Source organism: Tachyglossus aculeatus, chromosome 4 (genome assembly GCF_015852505.1).
Source record: "Tachyglossus aculeatus isolate mTacAcu1 chromosome 4, mTacAcu1.pri, whole genome shotgun sequence".
In the NCBI taxonomy this organism is placed as follows: domain Eukaryota; kingdom Metazoa; phylum Chordata; class Mammalia; order Monotremata; family Tachyglossidae; genus Tachyglossus; species Tachyglossus aculeatus.
The window spans coordinates 99,350,353-99,364,211 of NC_052069.1; the positions used below are offsets into that span (position 1 = coordinate 99,350,353).

Genomic DNA, 13,859 nt, shown 5'->3' on the forward strand with positions numbered 1-13,859 from the left:
TATACATTCAGTGGCAATCAAATACTTGGTAATTTTTATTTCATATCCTTGGATTACCTTTAGACAGTGATAACCTTTGCAAGTGTTTGGTTTTTTTACACATTAAATGCATGCAAAAATCTATGTGCACAAATGGATTGTCCATTTTCTGTGCTCTAATATGGACTGAGTCATTTGCTGGTTCCACTAGATACAGTGCCATTCTGGAAAATCACTTAATCTCACTGTGCTCAAGTAAGTATCCCCTAGGGAAAATCATAATACTTAACTCTATCAGAAGGGCCCAGGGAGAACTGATTTATGTTCCTGGAACATTCTGCAACCAGTTCCCCAGGCAAAGTACTGGAAATCATTTACCCTTGGAAACACTAACAATGTAACAGTGGGTTCAAAAGGTGTAGGAACTGCCTCCGTAGTTCCGCCCCACATTTCCACACCTGCAGTTACCAACAATTCATCAAGTCCACCCAGGACCATAACACAATAGTAAATCACTACTGCTTGAGATCTTACTTTTGGTGTCCAGTCCCCCTCGATAGCCAGTCCAGCCCTTTAATGTAATAGTGTCACCCAAAAGGGTCAATAATTTTTGGAAGGTTTCACTTCCAGTTTCTGAAGGGAAAAGAAATTGAGTTTTAGGAGATTAACAACACTCGCTAATTTCCAATAAGTCGATTCATTTTTGTAACCTCTAAATAGCTGTCAATACCCACTAAAAACATAATACACGGCACAGAAATGGATAAATGTGCCTGATAAGGAACCTGATTTTAAGAGTCAGATTCGGTGGTTTTCCTGGAAGCCTCCCAGCTTTCTAGTCCATGGGAAATTAAAGGAAAGAAAATCACCAATCTGTATATGTAGACTTTAAAAACAGATCATTGCTACCCGATATTTTTGAAAAGATTTTATCACAGCCAAACTTCACTAATCCAGACTGAGGGAGAGAGAGAAGAGGGAGTATAAGCTGAATTAATAATAATGAAATTGTGTAGCCAGTGTAGCAGGCTGCCTACTGAAAAAATCGATTTCTCTCTTCTTCCCTCTGAACAAAATCCAAGGAAAGAGAACTGAAGGAAGAGGGAATGGGAGTTGAAATAGTGTTAATAGCAGTAGATTGGGTTAATAAAAGAGGATAAATTGTGATTCCTTCCTCTTCTCGGGGCTATTCAACCCTCATTCATTCATTCAATCGTATTTATGGAGTGCTTACTGTGTGCAGAGCACTGTACGAAGCACTTGGAAAGTACAATTCGGTAACAGAGAGAGACAATCCCTACCCAACAATGGGCTCACAGTCTCCCTTGTCCAACACAGCTTGTGCCTTAGTCTCCGCCCCTTCTTTCAACAAAAGTGTACTAGTTTAACACCAGTGGCAAGAAAGTTTCACCTGAAAGCTAATCAGCCAGGCTTTTCTTCACACTTCTGATGGGCAGGTGAAGATAATAAAACACCAACTACACTACTAAAGCTCAGTGATGGCAACCCATGAAAATAAGCTTCACAGCAACCTTTAACAGAGGTTGTGAGGAAGTACTAGACCCCTGACCAAAAATTTGGAATTTTGGTCTTAACCTCAAGTCCCAGGAACTGGAAAAGAGCTGCATAGGACAGGAATGCTGCAGCAGTGCAGGAATTGGTGAAAAAGAAGTTGCTGGGACCTGAAGAAGGAAGTGAATCAGAGAGAGTTCCCTTGAACTTGCAAAACAATATTTTTTCTTTCTTTTTTTTCTTTTTTTAAATGGCATTTGTTATCATTTGCCAGGCACTGTACTACGTGCTGGGGTAGAAACAAGCTAATCAGGTTGGACACATTCTCTGTCCCACAGGAGGCTCACAGTCTTAATCCCCATTTTACAGATGAGGTGACTAAGGCACAGAGAAGTTAAGTAGCTTGCCCAAGGTTACACAGCAGACAACTGGTAGAGCCAGGATTAGAACCCAAGGCCTTCTGACTCCGAGACCTGTGCTCTATCTACTAGGCAACATTGATTCTTTTCTGTCCAGATGATCCCAAAAGCCACACTTGTGTAAGCTCATTATGGGCAGGAAACATGTCTGCTAATTCTGCTGTATCATATTCTCCCAAGCGCTTATTACAGTGCTCTGCACGTAGTAAGTGCTCCATAAATCCTACTGATTGACTGACTGATTGAGGTGCAAATGAATTAGCTTTTGCTACTGTATTAAAAATGTATTTCCAACATTAAGACATCTGGATCTAAAGACTTATCTGCGTTTGGCAAGTTTTGCATAAACCCAATTCTGCCATTACAAATTTTAATTCCCCAATTTAGATTTAACAGGATGGATGACTTAAGGAATGATCTTCCTACAACACAACTAACTAGTTGGTTAAATAGATTCAGTTCATGAAGAAATGACTGTGGGCCTGGGACTGGCATCAAACACGATCTAATGTTGCTATACTCCAGCCTCTACCTTCTACGGTAATTTTTGTTTTATTATGTTTTTGCAACTTTACTCAGTATTTAATATTATTAAAAATAAGCAATGTGAAAAGGGTATAAAACATTCTACTAGTGATGGACATAGCAATAATGCAGGAATTTTTGTGGAAAAATCAGTCAGGGAGAACCTTCCTACCTTTCCTATTAATTCCCACTGAATCAATGGCCATTAACCAAAGGTTCACCCCTACCATGTAATAAGGATAAAGTATACGGCGTTCTCCTGACAACTATTTTGTGCTTTTGCTTTCTTGCCACTTCTCACATTTAAAACTCAAATGTAGTAACACATGTCCATCATTTTCAATCAGGGTGGAACATTTACATCAATAGACATGAGGGTGGAGTTATGGGAACACTTACCATTGCTGAACATTTCATCGTCAGTGAGTTGCCCATCTTTGGCATAAAGAATTCCAAACTTGAAATTCACAGAGCCCTTAAAATCAAAGCCATGGAAAGAGATTCATAATGTCAGAAAGTGAGTAATTTTGGGTCGTTAGTAGAAACAGGGAAATAAACAGTTTTACAGTTTACATAATTTTAGTAGAAACAGGGAAATAAACAGTTTTACAGTTTACATAACTATTCATTCATATCTAGTAAAGGGTACTTCAAGCTGGCTGTGCACATCAGCCCCAAGTAGGAATGCTTGCGCTTAGTACAAGCGCTTAGTACAGTGCTCTGCATACAGTAAACGCTCAATAAATAAAATTGAATGAATGGATGAATGGCATTTGCAGTATTCTGTGATTACAACCCACTGTCCCAGGATACTCTTACCGATCAACTTGAAAATCAAGTTTGGGATCAAGCAATTTTTTTCATGAATTAAAAAAAATATATGTAGTTATCCCTTCACACTTGAGGAGATGCTTATTATTAAGTGTCGAGTCGTTTCCGATTCATAGCGACTCTATGGATACATTTTCTCCAGAACATCCTGTCTTCTGCCATAATCCATAATCTCACTAACAGTTCTTCCATTATCGTTGTTATGCTTTCTACCCCTCTAGCTGCTGGTCTGCCTCTTCCAAGTTTTCCCTGGACTTTTCCTAGCATTAGTGTCTTCCCCAGAGAGTTAGTTCTCCTTATTATGTGTCCAAAATATGCTAATCTAAGTCAAGTCATCTGGCCTTCCAAAAACCACTCTGGCATAATTTGCTCCAAAATCCATTTGTTTGTTATTCGGTAGGAAGATGCTACTGATGAAGAAATTCACCTACAGGAGGCTAGTGGAGGAGTGCAGGGTGTGTGTTTGGGGGTAGGGGGATTGGGTGGGTGTGAGGGTGTGTGTAACTGATAAAACCGTCCTCACCAAATTGTGTACAAATTCCACCCTTTGTGAGGTCATGTTTGATATTTGCAGCTCCCAGCCCTGTTTTCTCCATTTCCTCCTTTCTGTTGAAAGAGACTCTTGATTTCAGTGCACTATGTTGGTCTATCACTGGAAATTAACGCCTACTTTTTGTCTATGCTGTAGCATGATCTGAGGCTTTGTTTTATTGTATTGTTAAAAAGGGTTTTTTTTTTCCCTCCTTGAGTTCTATTTTCCCACTTCAACCACCATTCAGCTGCTCTTTGGGTACACTACTGCTATCCATTCTCCTCACAAGTCCTACTCAGCACGGCGTGCTGAAAAGCAGCAAGGCCCATTGGAAGGAGCACGGATATGGGAATCAAAGGATCGAGTTCTAATCCCGGTTCCGTCACTTGTCTGCTGTGTGACTGTGGACAAGTCACTAATTTTTCTATGCCTCTGTTACCTCATCTGTAAAATGGGGATTAAGACTGTGAGCCCCATGTTGGACATAGATTGTGTCCACCCTGATTAGCTTGTATCTTCCCCAGTGCTTAATACAGTTCCTGGCACATTGTAAGTGCATAATAGATTTCATTAAAGAAAAGCATAGTTATACTGCAGTGAGCATAGTTTATTGTTTATTTAGTTCATAGACTGACAAAAAAGACAAAAAATACTTTCGTGCATAAACCTGAAAGCTGAACATTCAAAAACAAATACCAAAAAAAATTATAGATAAAACTAGCTGAAAATTTTGGCAAATATTGGACAAAAATCAATGAAAATGAGAGTGGGTGGAGGATGGGCAGCAAAGGAGACCAACAACCACAAAAACTTTCAGCATCATCTAAGAACTCATCTCTACAAGCCAGGGACAGAAATATAATCAAAATTTCTCAAAGAATGAGAGAAGCCTTGGAGAGAGGAGGAAATTAAAAAATACCAAATGGCAAGCTCTTTAATTACCTCATCTTTCTAAAAGTACCAGATGACAGTGTTTGTCTGATGTTAATACCATTTGTGATATTTCTCCACACAACAGGTGGAACCCAAACCAAACTCCTTAAGTAAACTGCAATATTTGCATTAATTAGGGAGGTGAGTGTTTGCTCACTTATTTACTTTAGATAACTACTGGATTCTCCATGTAGAGGAATATGTAAAGTCTCCCTGAAATCACCTCCCATCCTAAACAGATTAATGCCAAAATTAGCATGATTGAGCATTACAGTATTTATATTTCTATTAATGCCCATTTACTTGTTTTGATGTGTATATGTATCTATAATTCTATTTATTTATATTGATGCTATTGATGCCTGTTTACTTGTTTTGATGTCTGTCTCCCCCCTTCTAGACTGTGAGCCGGTTGTGGGCAGGGATTGTCTCTGTTGCTGATTTACACTTTCCAAGCGCTTAGTACAGTGCTCTGTACACAGTAAGCACTCAATAAATATGACTGAATGAATTCATGGATGAATTTAAAGGGAGTAAGTGGTTAAAGGGACAAAGCCAAAAACAGGGGCCACCTGCAGATCCAGGGAAACCGACCTCTGTTCCAACTCTAACCAACTTTCTTCTTCAGTGTATCAACTGACTGTCAAATGTGCCATGATACCACCAGATGCCCAACAGGCACAGGATAGCCCAGCAACACTCAAACCATGCTTCCATAGATTCATTTCATAAAACTCAGAGAGAATTCCATCCTCCAGTTCTGGGAAGAACTGGGCCTCCCAGTACGTGAGTTACAGTTGTCTCTGATCTTTTTCCTGAGAATGTACGGCCACCACTCAAGCAATGGTATTTATTGATTTACTGTGTTCAGTGTGTGTACACTATACTTACTGTGTGCAGTACGTTTACTGTGTGCAGAGTACTACGATATAACAGAGTTGGTAGATACGTTCCCTCCCCACAATGAGATTACAATCCACGTTAGAGACTAGACCTGATCTAGCCAGAAGAGTCAGTGCTCCATTGCTGAGGTACAGAAGAAAAAAAAAAAAAGCAGAGAATCCTGAAGTATTGTTTCTGTAGTTTTAACAGATAATCTGAAGTCCTGAAGGCCATGCAAAAGCTTCCACCTCCAGGGCACTCTGGACTCACAACAGCTGCTTCTGACTGGCAGGAAATGGGAATTGGAACACCCCCAAAGAGATATTCCTTGATGGCATTTAATAGTTATCTCTCTCTCTCCAGGATCTGCTTCTTTCTCTGCATCCAAAACAACCACCTCAAAGGTCAAAGCCCTTGCCATATCCTGGCCAGCATATGACTTGACCACAGCATCTACTTCCAGTCTTTCTCTTCTCCAGGCCATACTTTCAATCATTCATTCAACTGAATTTCTTTTAATGCTTACTGTGTGCAGAGAACTGTACTAAGTGCTTGGGAGAGCACAATACTTCACTTTGTTGCCCAGATCATTTTTCCAAAATATCATTCTGCACATCTCATCACTCCTCAAAAGCCTGTAGTTACCCAATACTCTATGCATCAAGCATATGTCTGATTGGTTGATGAAACAAAAAATCATAATCAATGGGACTCAATTAATTCTCTCCTTTGTACTTATCCAACCTCTTTTCCCACTACACCCCAACTCACTCTCTTCACTCTGCCCAAGATAACCTACTCACTGTGCCTCACTCTCATCTCTCCTGCCTTGCCTTGCTCAGAAGGACCTGGGGTCTAGTTCCAGGTGTAATCTAATGCCACTAACCTCCTCACTGTGCCTCGTTCTCGCCTGTCCCGCCATCGACCCCCGGCCCATGTCCTTCCCCTGGCCTGGAATGCCCTCCCTCCACACATCCGCCAAACTAGCTCTCTTCCTCCCTTCAAAGCCCTACTGAGAGCTCACCTCCTCCAGGAGGCCTCCCCAGACTGAGCGCCCCCTTTTTCCTCTCCTTCTCCCCATCTGCCCTACCTCCTTCCCCTCCCCACAGCACTTGTATATATTTGTACAGATTTATTACTCTATTTATTTTACTTGTACATATTTACTATTCTATTTATTTTGTTAATGATGTGCATCAAGCACTTAGTACAGTGCTCTGCACACAATAAATACGATTGAATGAATATGGCTATAATTCTATTTATTCTGACCATTTTGACACCTGTCTACATGTTTTGTTTGGTTGTCTGTCTCCCCCTTCTTGACTGTGAGCCCACTGTTGGGTAGGGACCGTCTCTAAATGTTGCCAACTTGTACTTCCCAAGCAGTACAGTGCTCTGCACACAGTAAGCGCTCAATAAATACGATTGAATGAATGAATAATCCCCGCTCTGAAACTTGTCAGCTATGTGACCTTGGGCAAGTTATTTAAATTATCTGTGCCTAAGTTACCTCATCTGCAAAATGGGGATTAAGACTAAGCCCCATGTGGGACATGGACTATGTCCAATCGATTAGCTTATATCTACTCCAGCGCCTTGTAAAGTGCCTGGCACATAGTATGTGCTTAACAAATACCATAAAAAGGGGGGACTGCTACACCCAAAATACAAAAATTTTGTATCAATCAATCGATCAATCAATGGTATTTATTAAATGATTACTATGAGCAGAGCATTGAACTAAGCACTTGGGAGAGTACAACAGAATTATCAGACATGTTCCCTTCCCATAACAAGCTTACAGTCTAGAGGACTGCAAATGCGATGTTTTTGCTTGGAAATAGAAGAGCTCATAAAATGCCAAGCAACTTTGACAGTTTTCAAAGTAGCCAATGGGCAACCCTAGATTTGCATTCTAAGTCAAATATTTAGAACCCGAGAAGGAAGATGAGGTGCTTGAAAAGGATTCTGGCTTGAATCTTGTCTGCAGTTGGAAACAGGGAGATTGCATTGTAGTTTCCACAGTCTGTTCTGTCCCTTTTCTTTTTGAAATGGTGATTGTGATGACATCTTTTATGTCTTGTGAAGCAGCATGGCCTAGTGAGAAGCCATGTGGCCTAAGGGATAGCACGCAGGCCTGGGAGTTAGAAAGACCTAGGTTCTAATCCCGGCTTTGGCACGTGTCTGCTGTGTGACCTTGGGCAAGTCATTTCACTTCTCTGTGCCTCAGTTACCTCATCTCAGTGAGCCCCTTGTGAGACAGGGATTGTATTCAACTTGATTTGCTTGTATCCACCCCAGCACTTAGTACAGCACTGGGCACATACTAAGTACTTAAATACCACAATTAATATTATTATTATTGTTTGAGGATATATTTTGTCAGCAGTCAGGGAGAGTGGCCAGGCCTAACTGAAGTAACAGTGCTGGAGGAGGCAGGCAACAATACTGTTATATTGTACATTCCCATGTGCTTAGTTCAGTGCTCTGCACACAGTAAGTGCTCAGTTTGTTTTATGGCATATTTTAAGTGCTTACATTGTGTCAAATACTCTTCTTAGCGCTACAGTAGATACAAATTAATTTGGTTGGACACAGTCTCTGTCCCACATGAAGATGATGGCATTTGTTAAGCTCTTACTATTTGCCAAGCACTGTTCTAAGCTCTGGGATGAATACAAGATAATCAGGTAATCCCACATGGGGTTCACAGTCTTAATCCCCATTTTACAGATGAGGTAACTGAGGCACAGAGAAGTTAAGTGACTTGACCAAAGTCACAGAGCTGACAAAGTCGCAGAGCCGAGATCAGAACCCATCACCTCCGACTCCCAAGCCTGTGCTCTCTCCACTAAGCCATGCTGCTTCTCACTAGGCCATGCTACTTCACGAGACATAAAAGATGCCACCACAATCACCATTTTCAAGAAGAAAAGGGAGAAAGCAAACTGTATAAACTAGAGAGCATGCTCCCTACTTCCCACTGCATTCAAGATTCAGCCAGAATCCTTTTCAATATATTACTGAGGGACGGTCACCCCTCTCCCCCTGCTCCCACCCACCCACACCACACCACACCACACACACACACACGGGCTACTCGAATCTCAGTGCAGCTTCAGACCAAAGTACTGTTCCACAGCTTGGATCTTTACAGCACAAAAGGAACAGGAACTGAGCAGTGACTCAAAAAGACACTATCACTAAACCAGAGCTCTGGAAATTTCAAAGTAAATTTGAAATTCCCTAAGATTGGTTGATAGAGTCAGAGTTACACATGCCAGGTCTGACCTTTTCCCCTTAATGTTGGATTTCACTGCATAGTAGGTTCAGTCCAGTACAACCCTATTCTACACTGCCATGCTTGAGGCTACAACAAAGGACCAGAAAGCCAGAGATCAAAAATGTTCCCAACCCACTGGGAAACTTTCAGCCCAACAGGTTACAAAGATATCCTCAAAGGTCTTCGAGGAAGTGGCTCAGGAACTGCTTTAGGCAGAAGACAGCACTCTTGAGACAAAAACAGAAGAGGACTCACAAATGTTATGTATAAGACTGTGAGCCCCATGTGGGACAGGGACTTTGTCTAACCCGATTTGCAAAACCCACCCCACACTTAGTACAGTGCCTGGCACATAGTAAGCACTGAACAAATACCATAATTATTATTATGTACATATTATACTCTATCTTCCCAATCTGTATTTTATTTTAATGCCTGTCTCCCCTGTAGATTGTAAGCTACCTGTGGATAGGGAATGCATCTACTACTGTAATATACTTTCCCAAGTACTTAGTATAGTGTTCGGCACACAGTAAGCGCTCAATAAATGCCAATGATTGATCGAATCGATAATTATTTTAATGCCTGTCTCCCCTGTAGATTGTAAGCTACCTGTGGATAGGGAATGCATCTACTACTGTAATATACTTTCCCAAGTACTTAGTATAGTGTTCGGCACACAGTAAGCGCTCAATAAATGCCAATGATTGATCGAATCCATAATGTGGCAATATATGTCAGTCATTCATCAGCCTTTTCAGCACACACATGGATAGGATTTTACCATCTATAACAACATTTCTGAAAGAGGACAGCTATAGATGTTCATGTGCCTAAATCTCCTTTACAAAACATATGAAAAAATCTTCTCATACACGTGCTCTTTAATGTGTAACCAGGTGACAAAACTTTAATAGCTAGTTTCCAAAGAGAAGAAAAAACCATAGATTTCCAACCACTTCAGGGGGATGATACACATAAACCAAGTATTTCCACAAAAAAGATTTAGGGAACACAAGGGAATTAAGTACTTCTTACCTCTTGTTCTTCAAGAACTAGTAAATCCTGTTAATGAAAATAACATTACATTATTTCAAGGATGCTCAAACATGTTGACTTCTTTTGCAGCTTAGATAACTACTTTGGTTCACAATTTAACTTTGGTGAAATTATGCAATCATTTTGAAAACTGGGTTAGGGAAGTATCACTCAGAAAATGCCAAATTTGGCTTAAATGCAAGTTTCCAACAATTGAATACCAAAATAATTTTGAAAGTGCTAGAGTTTGGAAGGACGCTGAAAGGTCATGTACAAGTTAGAGACCTTTCTCTTGAATAACGCACTGTATTTTATAAACACATGGGGATGGATACTTTTCTTTACCTTTTGTATCTCAGGATGAAGAATTTCTCTAGGACCCCTCTCAAATTTGTCAAGATTCATGGCACTGAAATGAAATGAAAAAACATTAATTTGTGTGGGAGACTTGGGGGGTGGGGTGAGCATTTTACTATTCTCCAGACAAATTTATTCCATAGCCCTACAAGAAATTGGTTGAATCATCATCTTACATTGCTAAACTGTATAATTAGTACTTAAGGGGTTAAGATGTACTTTTTTTTAATGTTATTATCCTTTTGAAGTTAAATGAAATGAACCATGAACAGGAAGCTATCACAGACTATCCAAAGGAAAAACAACAATAAAGCTCATAATTTTCCAGTAATGTTCTCTTTAACTTCAAATCTCACCTTAAAATGGACTTCACTGAGAGGGTTTTTGTGGGGCTGTAAGGAAGGCATATTTTCTGGGAACCCTGTAAGAGAAAAACAGCAAAAGAGGGGTAGTCTCTGTTTTCTTCCAAGCTGTTACCTTATTGTCAAGCTGGGGAATATCTACCATAGAATTCAAATGAGAATGTCTGGAAATTATCCACAGAACAAAGACACTGTAGTCCAAATCTCCTCCTCCTTGAATGAGAGGACTGACCAACTAGATAGAGCCTCTTAAAATGTCACAGGTTTGAGTTCCTAAGAGTGAATTTGCCCCAAACTATATCATGGTTCTAATTCTTAAAATAAGGACTGAGTGAACTCCAAACATAACAATGGATAAGAATCTCTTCAAAGTCATCAATCAATGGTCAATCTACCAGTGGTATTTATTTAGCACTAATTGTATTTAGACTACCATACTAAGCACTTGGGAGACTACAATTGATTAATGGTGTTTATTGAGGGCTTAATTCATGCAGAACACAATACAACAGAGTTGGTAGACATGTGTTCCCTGTGCAAAATGGGCCTATAGTCTAGAAAGACCAACCCCATGGAGTCATGGAGGATTCCCTACTAATAAAGCTAAGGAGGATCTTTGGTCCTGGCTAATTTTTGGAGCACAAGCAATTTCACCACTGAAGCCACTTCAAATGCAGGGTAGAAATCATAAGTCAAAGCCTTCTAAAGTTAACCAGAGCCACTTTTCAATGCCTCTTATAGGGAAGGGGTTCATGGCCACTGGAGTTTATTTATCTGATTTAAGACGGCTGCCTGAGATCTTCTGGGGATTGGGCTAGGAAACTTTTTCAGTTTGGAAGCAGGCTGCTAATGGAGTGTGGGGCTTATCTGCCTTGTTGATCCAGCCAGAAAGATCTGCACGTGGCAATCTATTTCTCTCTGAGCTATACTTGGGCAAACGGGAAATTAGTGGGTGGGTTAATCTGGCTGTGAGCTTAATCTGTGGGGGATTTTAGTCTAAACCCCATTTCCCAACTTTTTCCCCAAGCAGGACTCTCGGGTAGCTCATGGCATGGAACTATTTCCCCAAGCAGGACTCTCGGGTAGCTCACGGCATGGACTAGTCATCAGATCCCCGCTTGACTGAAGGTTGCAAACATCCAGGACCTGTAAACACTTTGTAAATACCTGTTCCCTGTCATGATCTTTCCCACTGGACTTTCTATTTAAAACTGGATTTTGATCTTCATCAGTCATCATTAATAGTATTTACTGGGCATTTACTATGTGCAGAGCACTGTACTAAGTGTTTGAGAGAGTACAAGAAAACAGAGTTGGCAGACACGTTCCCTGCCCACAAATGAGTTTACAGTCTAGAAAGGGAGATCAAGAATGGTTTGGGTATTGGGCTCAGTCAAGAATGCTGGGGCCTACGTAGCACTTGACTACTAGGTCATTCATTCATTCATTCATTCAATTGTATTTATTGAGCACTTACTGTGTGCAGAGCACTGTACTAAGTGCTTGGGAAGTACAAGTTGGCAACATATAGAGATGGTCCCTACCCAACAGTGGGCTCACAGTCTGGTGGGAGACCTTAATTCCATATTTGCCTTGGGTGATGCTGAATCTAGGGTGCGTGGTTTTACATCTCATAAGCAGTAACAATAAAATAGCCCCAAATTTGATCCAATGGGGAAAAAGGCTTACTAAATTCTAATAGAGACTTCATACTGAGTGAATTCCACGGAATCTAGGCACATGGATTTTTCAGTAGAAATATCTGATTAATGAACTCTGCTCTAACCAGAGCTCTGACTTAGAGCAGTCACTAAACAATACTGAAAAGAAACGTGGCCTAGGGGCCAGAAGACCTGGGTTCTAAACTGGGCCACTCCACTTAACTTGTCCAAGGTCACGTAGCAAGCACTTAATTTCTCTGTGCTTCATTTCCCTCAACTGTAAAATGGAGATTAAGTACCTGTTCTCCTTACCTCTTAGACTGTGAGCCTCATGTGGGTCAGGGACTGTGCCCAACCCAATTGTCTTGTATCTACTCCAATGCTTAGTACGTAGTGAACAATGATTATTATTATATATCATCATTATTATAATGACAAAATCTCTTCTACCTTGACTTTTTTCAGTGTGACTTCAGGTGACCTAAATAGTTGCTGCTCTGAAACCTCAAAAGTTCCCTCATCAATCAATCATATTTATTGAACACATGCTGCTTGTAGAGCACTGCACTAAGCTCTTGGGAGAAAACAATATAACAGAATTGGTAGACATGTTCCCTGCCCATGACAAGCTTTCAGTCTAGATGGGGAGACATACATTAATATAAATAAATATTATTTATCTGTTCATTCAACAACATCTATTATATTAATGGAGTAAAAATGTTGTTTGGCCATCAGAAACCCTTGTACATGTGTCAGGAGTTTCAACCCTGACTTGCTCCCTTTACTCATCCCTACTCCCAACCCCACAGCACTTATGCACATATCTGTAATTTATTTATTCATATTAATGTCTATCTTCTCCTCTAGACTGTAAGCTCGTCATGGGAAATGAATTGTACTCTTCCAAGTGCTTAGTACAGTGCTCTGCCCACAGTAAGCACTCAATAAATTGGACTGACAAACTGAATGTCATCTATCCCACCATCTAGCCCACCATGGTGGGCAGCAGAAGTGCAAGGAAGAGAACTGACTTGGAGGAGCTTCAGGGAAGGGTGGCTGGAGAAAAATATGGATAAGGGAAGCAAGCTAAGCAGGCTGCCTCTGCTTTCTGCCAGCTCCCCATAGCTACCTCTTTGTCTTGTGCATGATGGGGAACCAAGGAAAGACTGATAGAGTCAGGCTTGCTACAGTTCTCTTGCCAACTCTCCTACCTCTCCTTCCCTTGCCCAGCTCTTTCTAGCCATTTCTTCATTTAATCATATTTATTGAGCACTTACTTTGTGCAGAGCACTGTACTTTGTGCAGAGCACTTGGGAGAGTATAATACAACAATAAACTGTCACATTCCCTGCCCGAAATTAATTTATATTCTACAGGAGGGGAGACAGATATCAATACAAATAAATAAAATTACAGATATGTACATAAGAGCTGTGGGGCTGGGAGGGGGGAAGAGCAAAGGGGGCAAGCCAGGGTGAAGCAGAAAGGAGTGGGAGATGAGGAAAAGTGGGGCTTCGTCTGGGAAGGCCTCCTGGAGAT

At 40.8% G+C, this 13,859-nt stretch overlaps 1 protein-coding gene across 2 annotated transcripts in view; it reads right to left on the minus strand.

The window, feature by feature from the left end:
• The window catches only part of GARNL3 (GTPase activating Rap/RanGAP domain like 3), a 175,006-nt gene that overhangs the window by 68,479 nt on the left and 92,668 nt on the right, over positions 1–13,859 (minus strand). For both annotated transcript variants that reach the window (XM_038745516.1, XM_038745515.1), the window contains exons 7-11: positions 10,651–10,715; positions 10,283–10,346; positions 9,938–9,964; positions 2,835–2,910; positions 514–612 (exon numbers count right to left, since the gene is read on the minus strand). In XM_038745516.1, the coding sequence (XP_038601444.1) occupies positions 514–612; positions 2,835–2,910; positions 9,938–9,964; positions 10,283–10,346; positions 10,651–10,715 (331 nt within the window). The remainder of the gene's footprint in view (positions 1–513; positions 613–2,834; positions 2,911–9,937; positions 9,965–10,282; positions 10,347–10,650; positions 10,716–13,859) is intronic.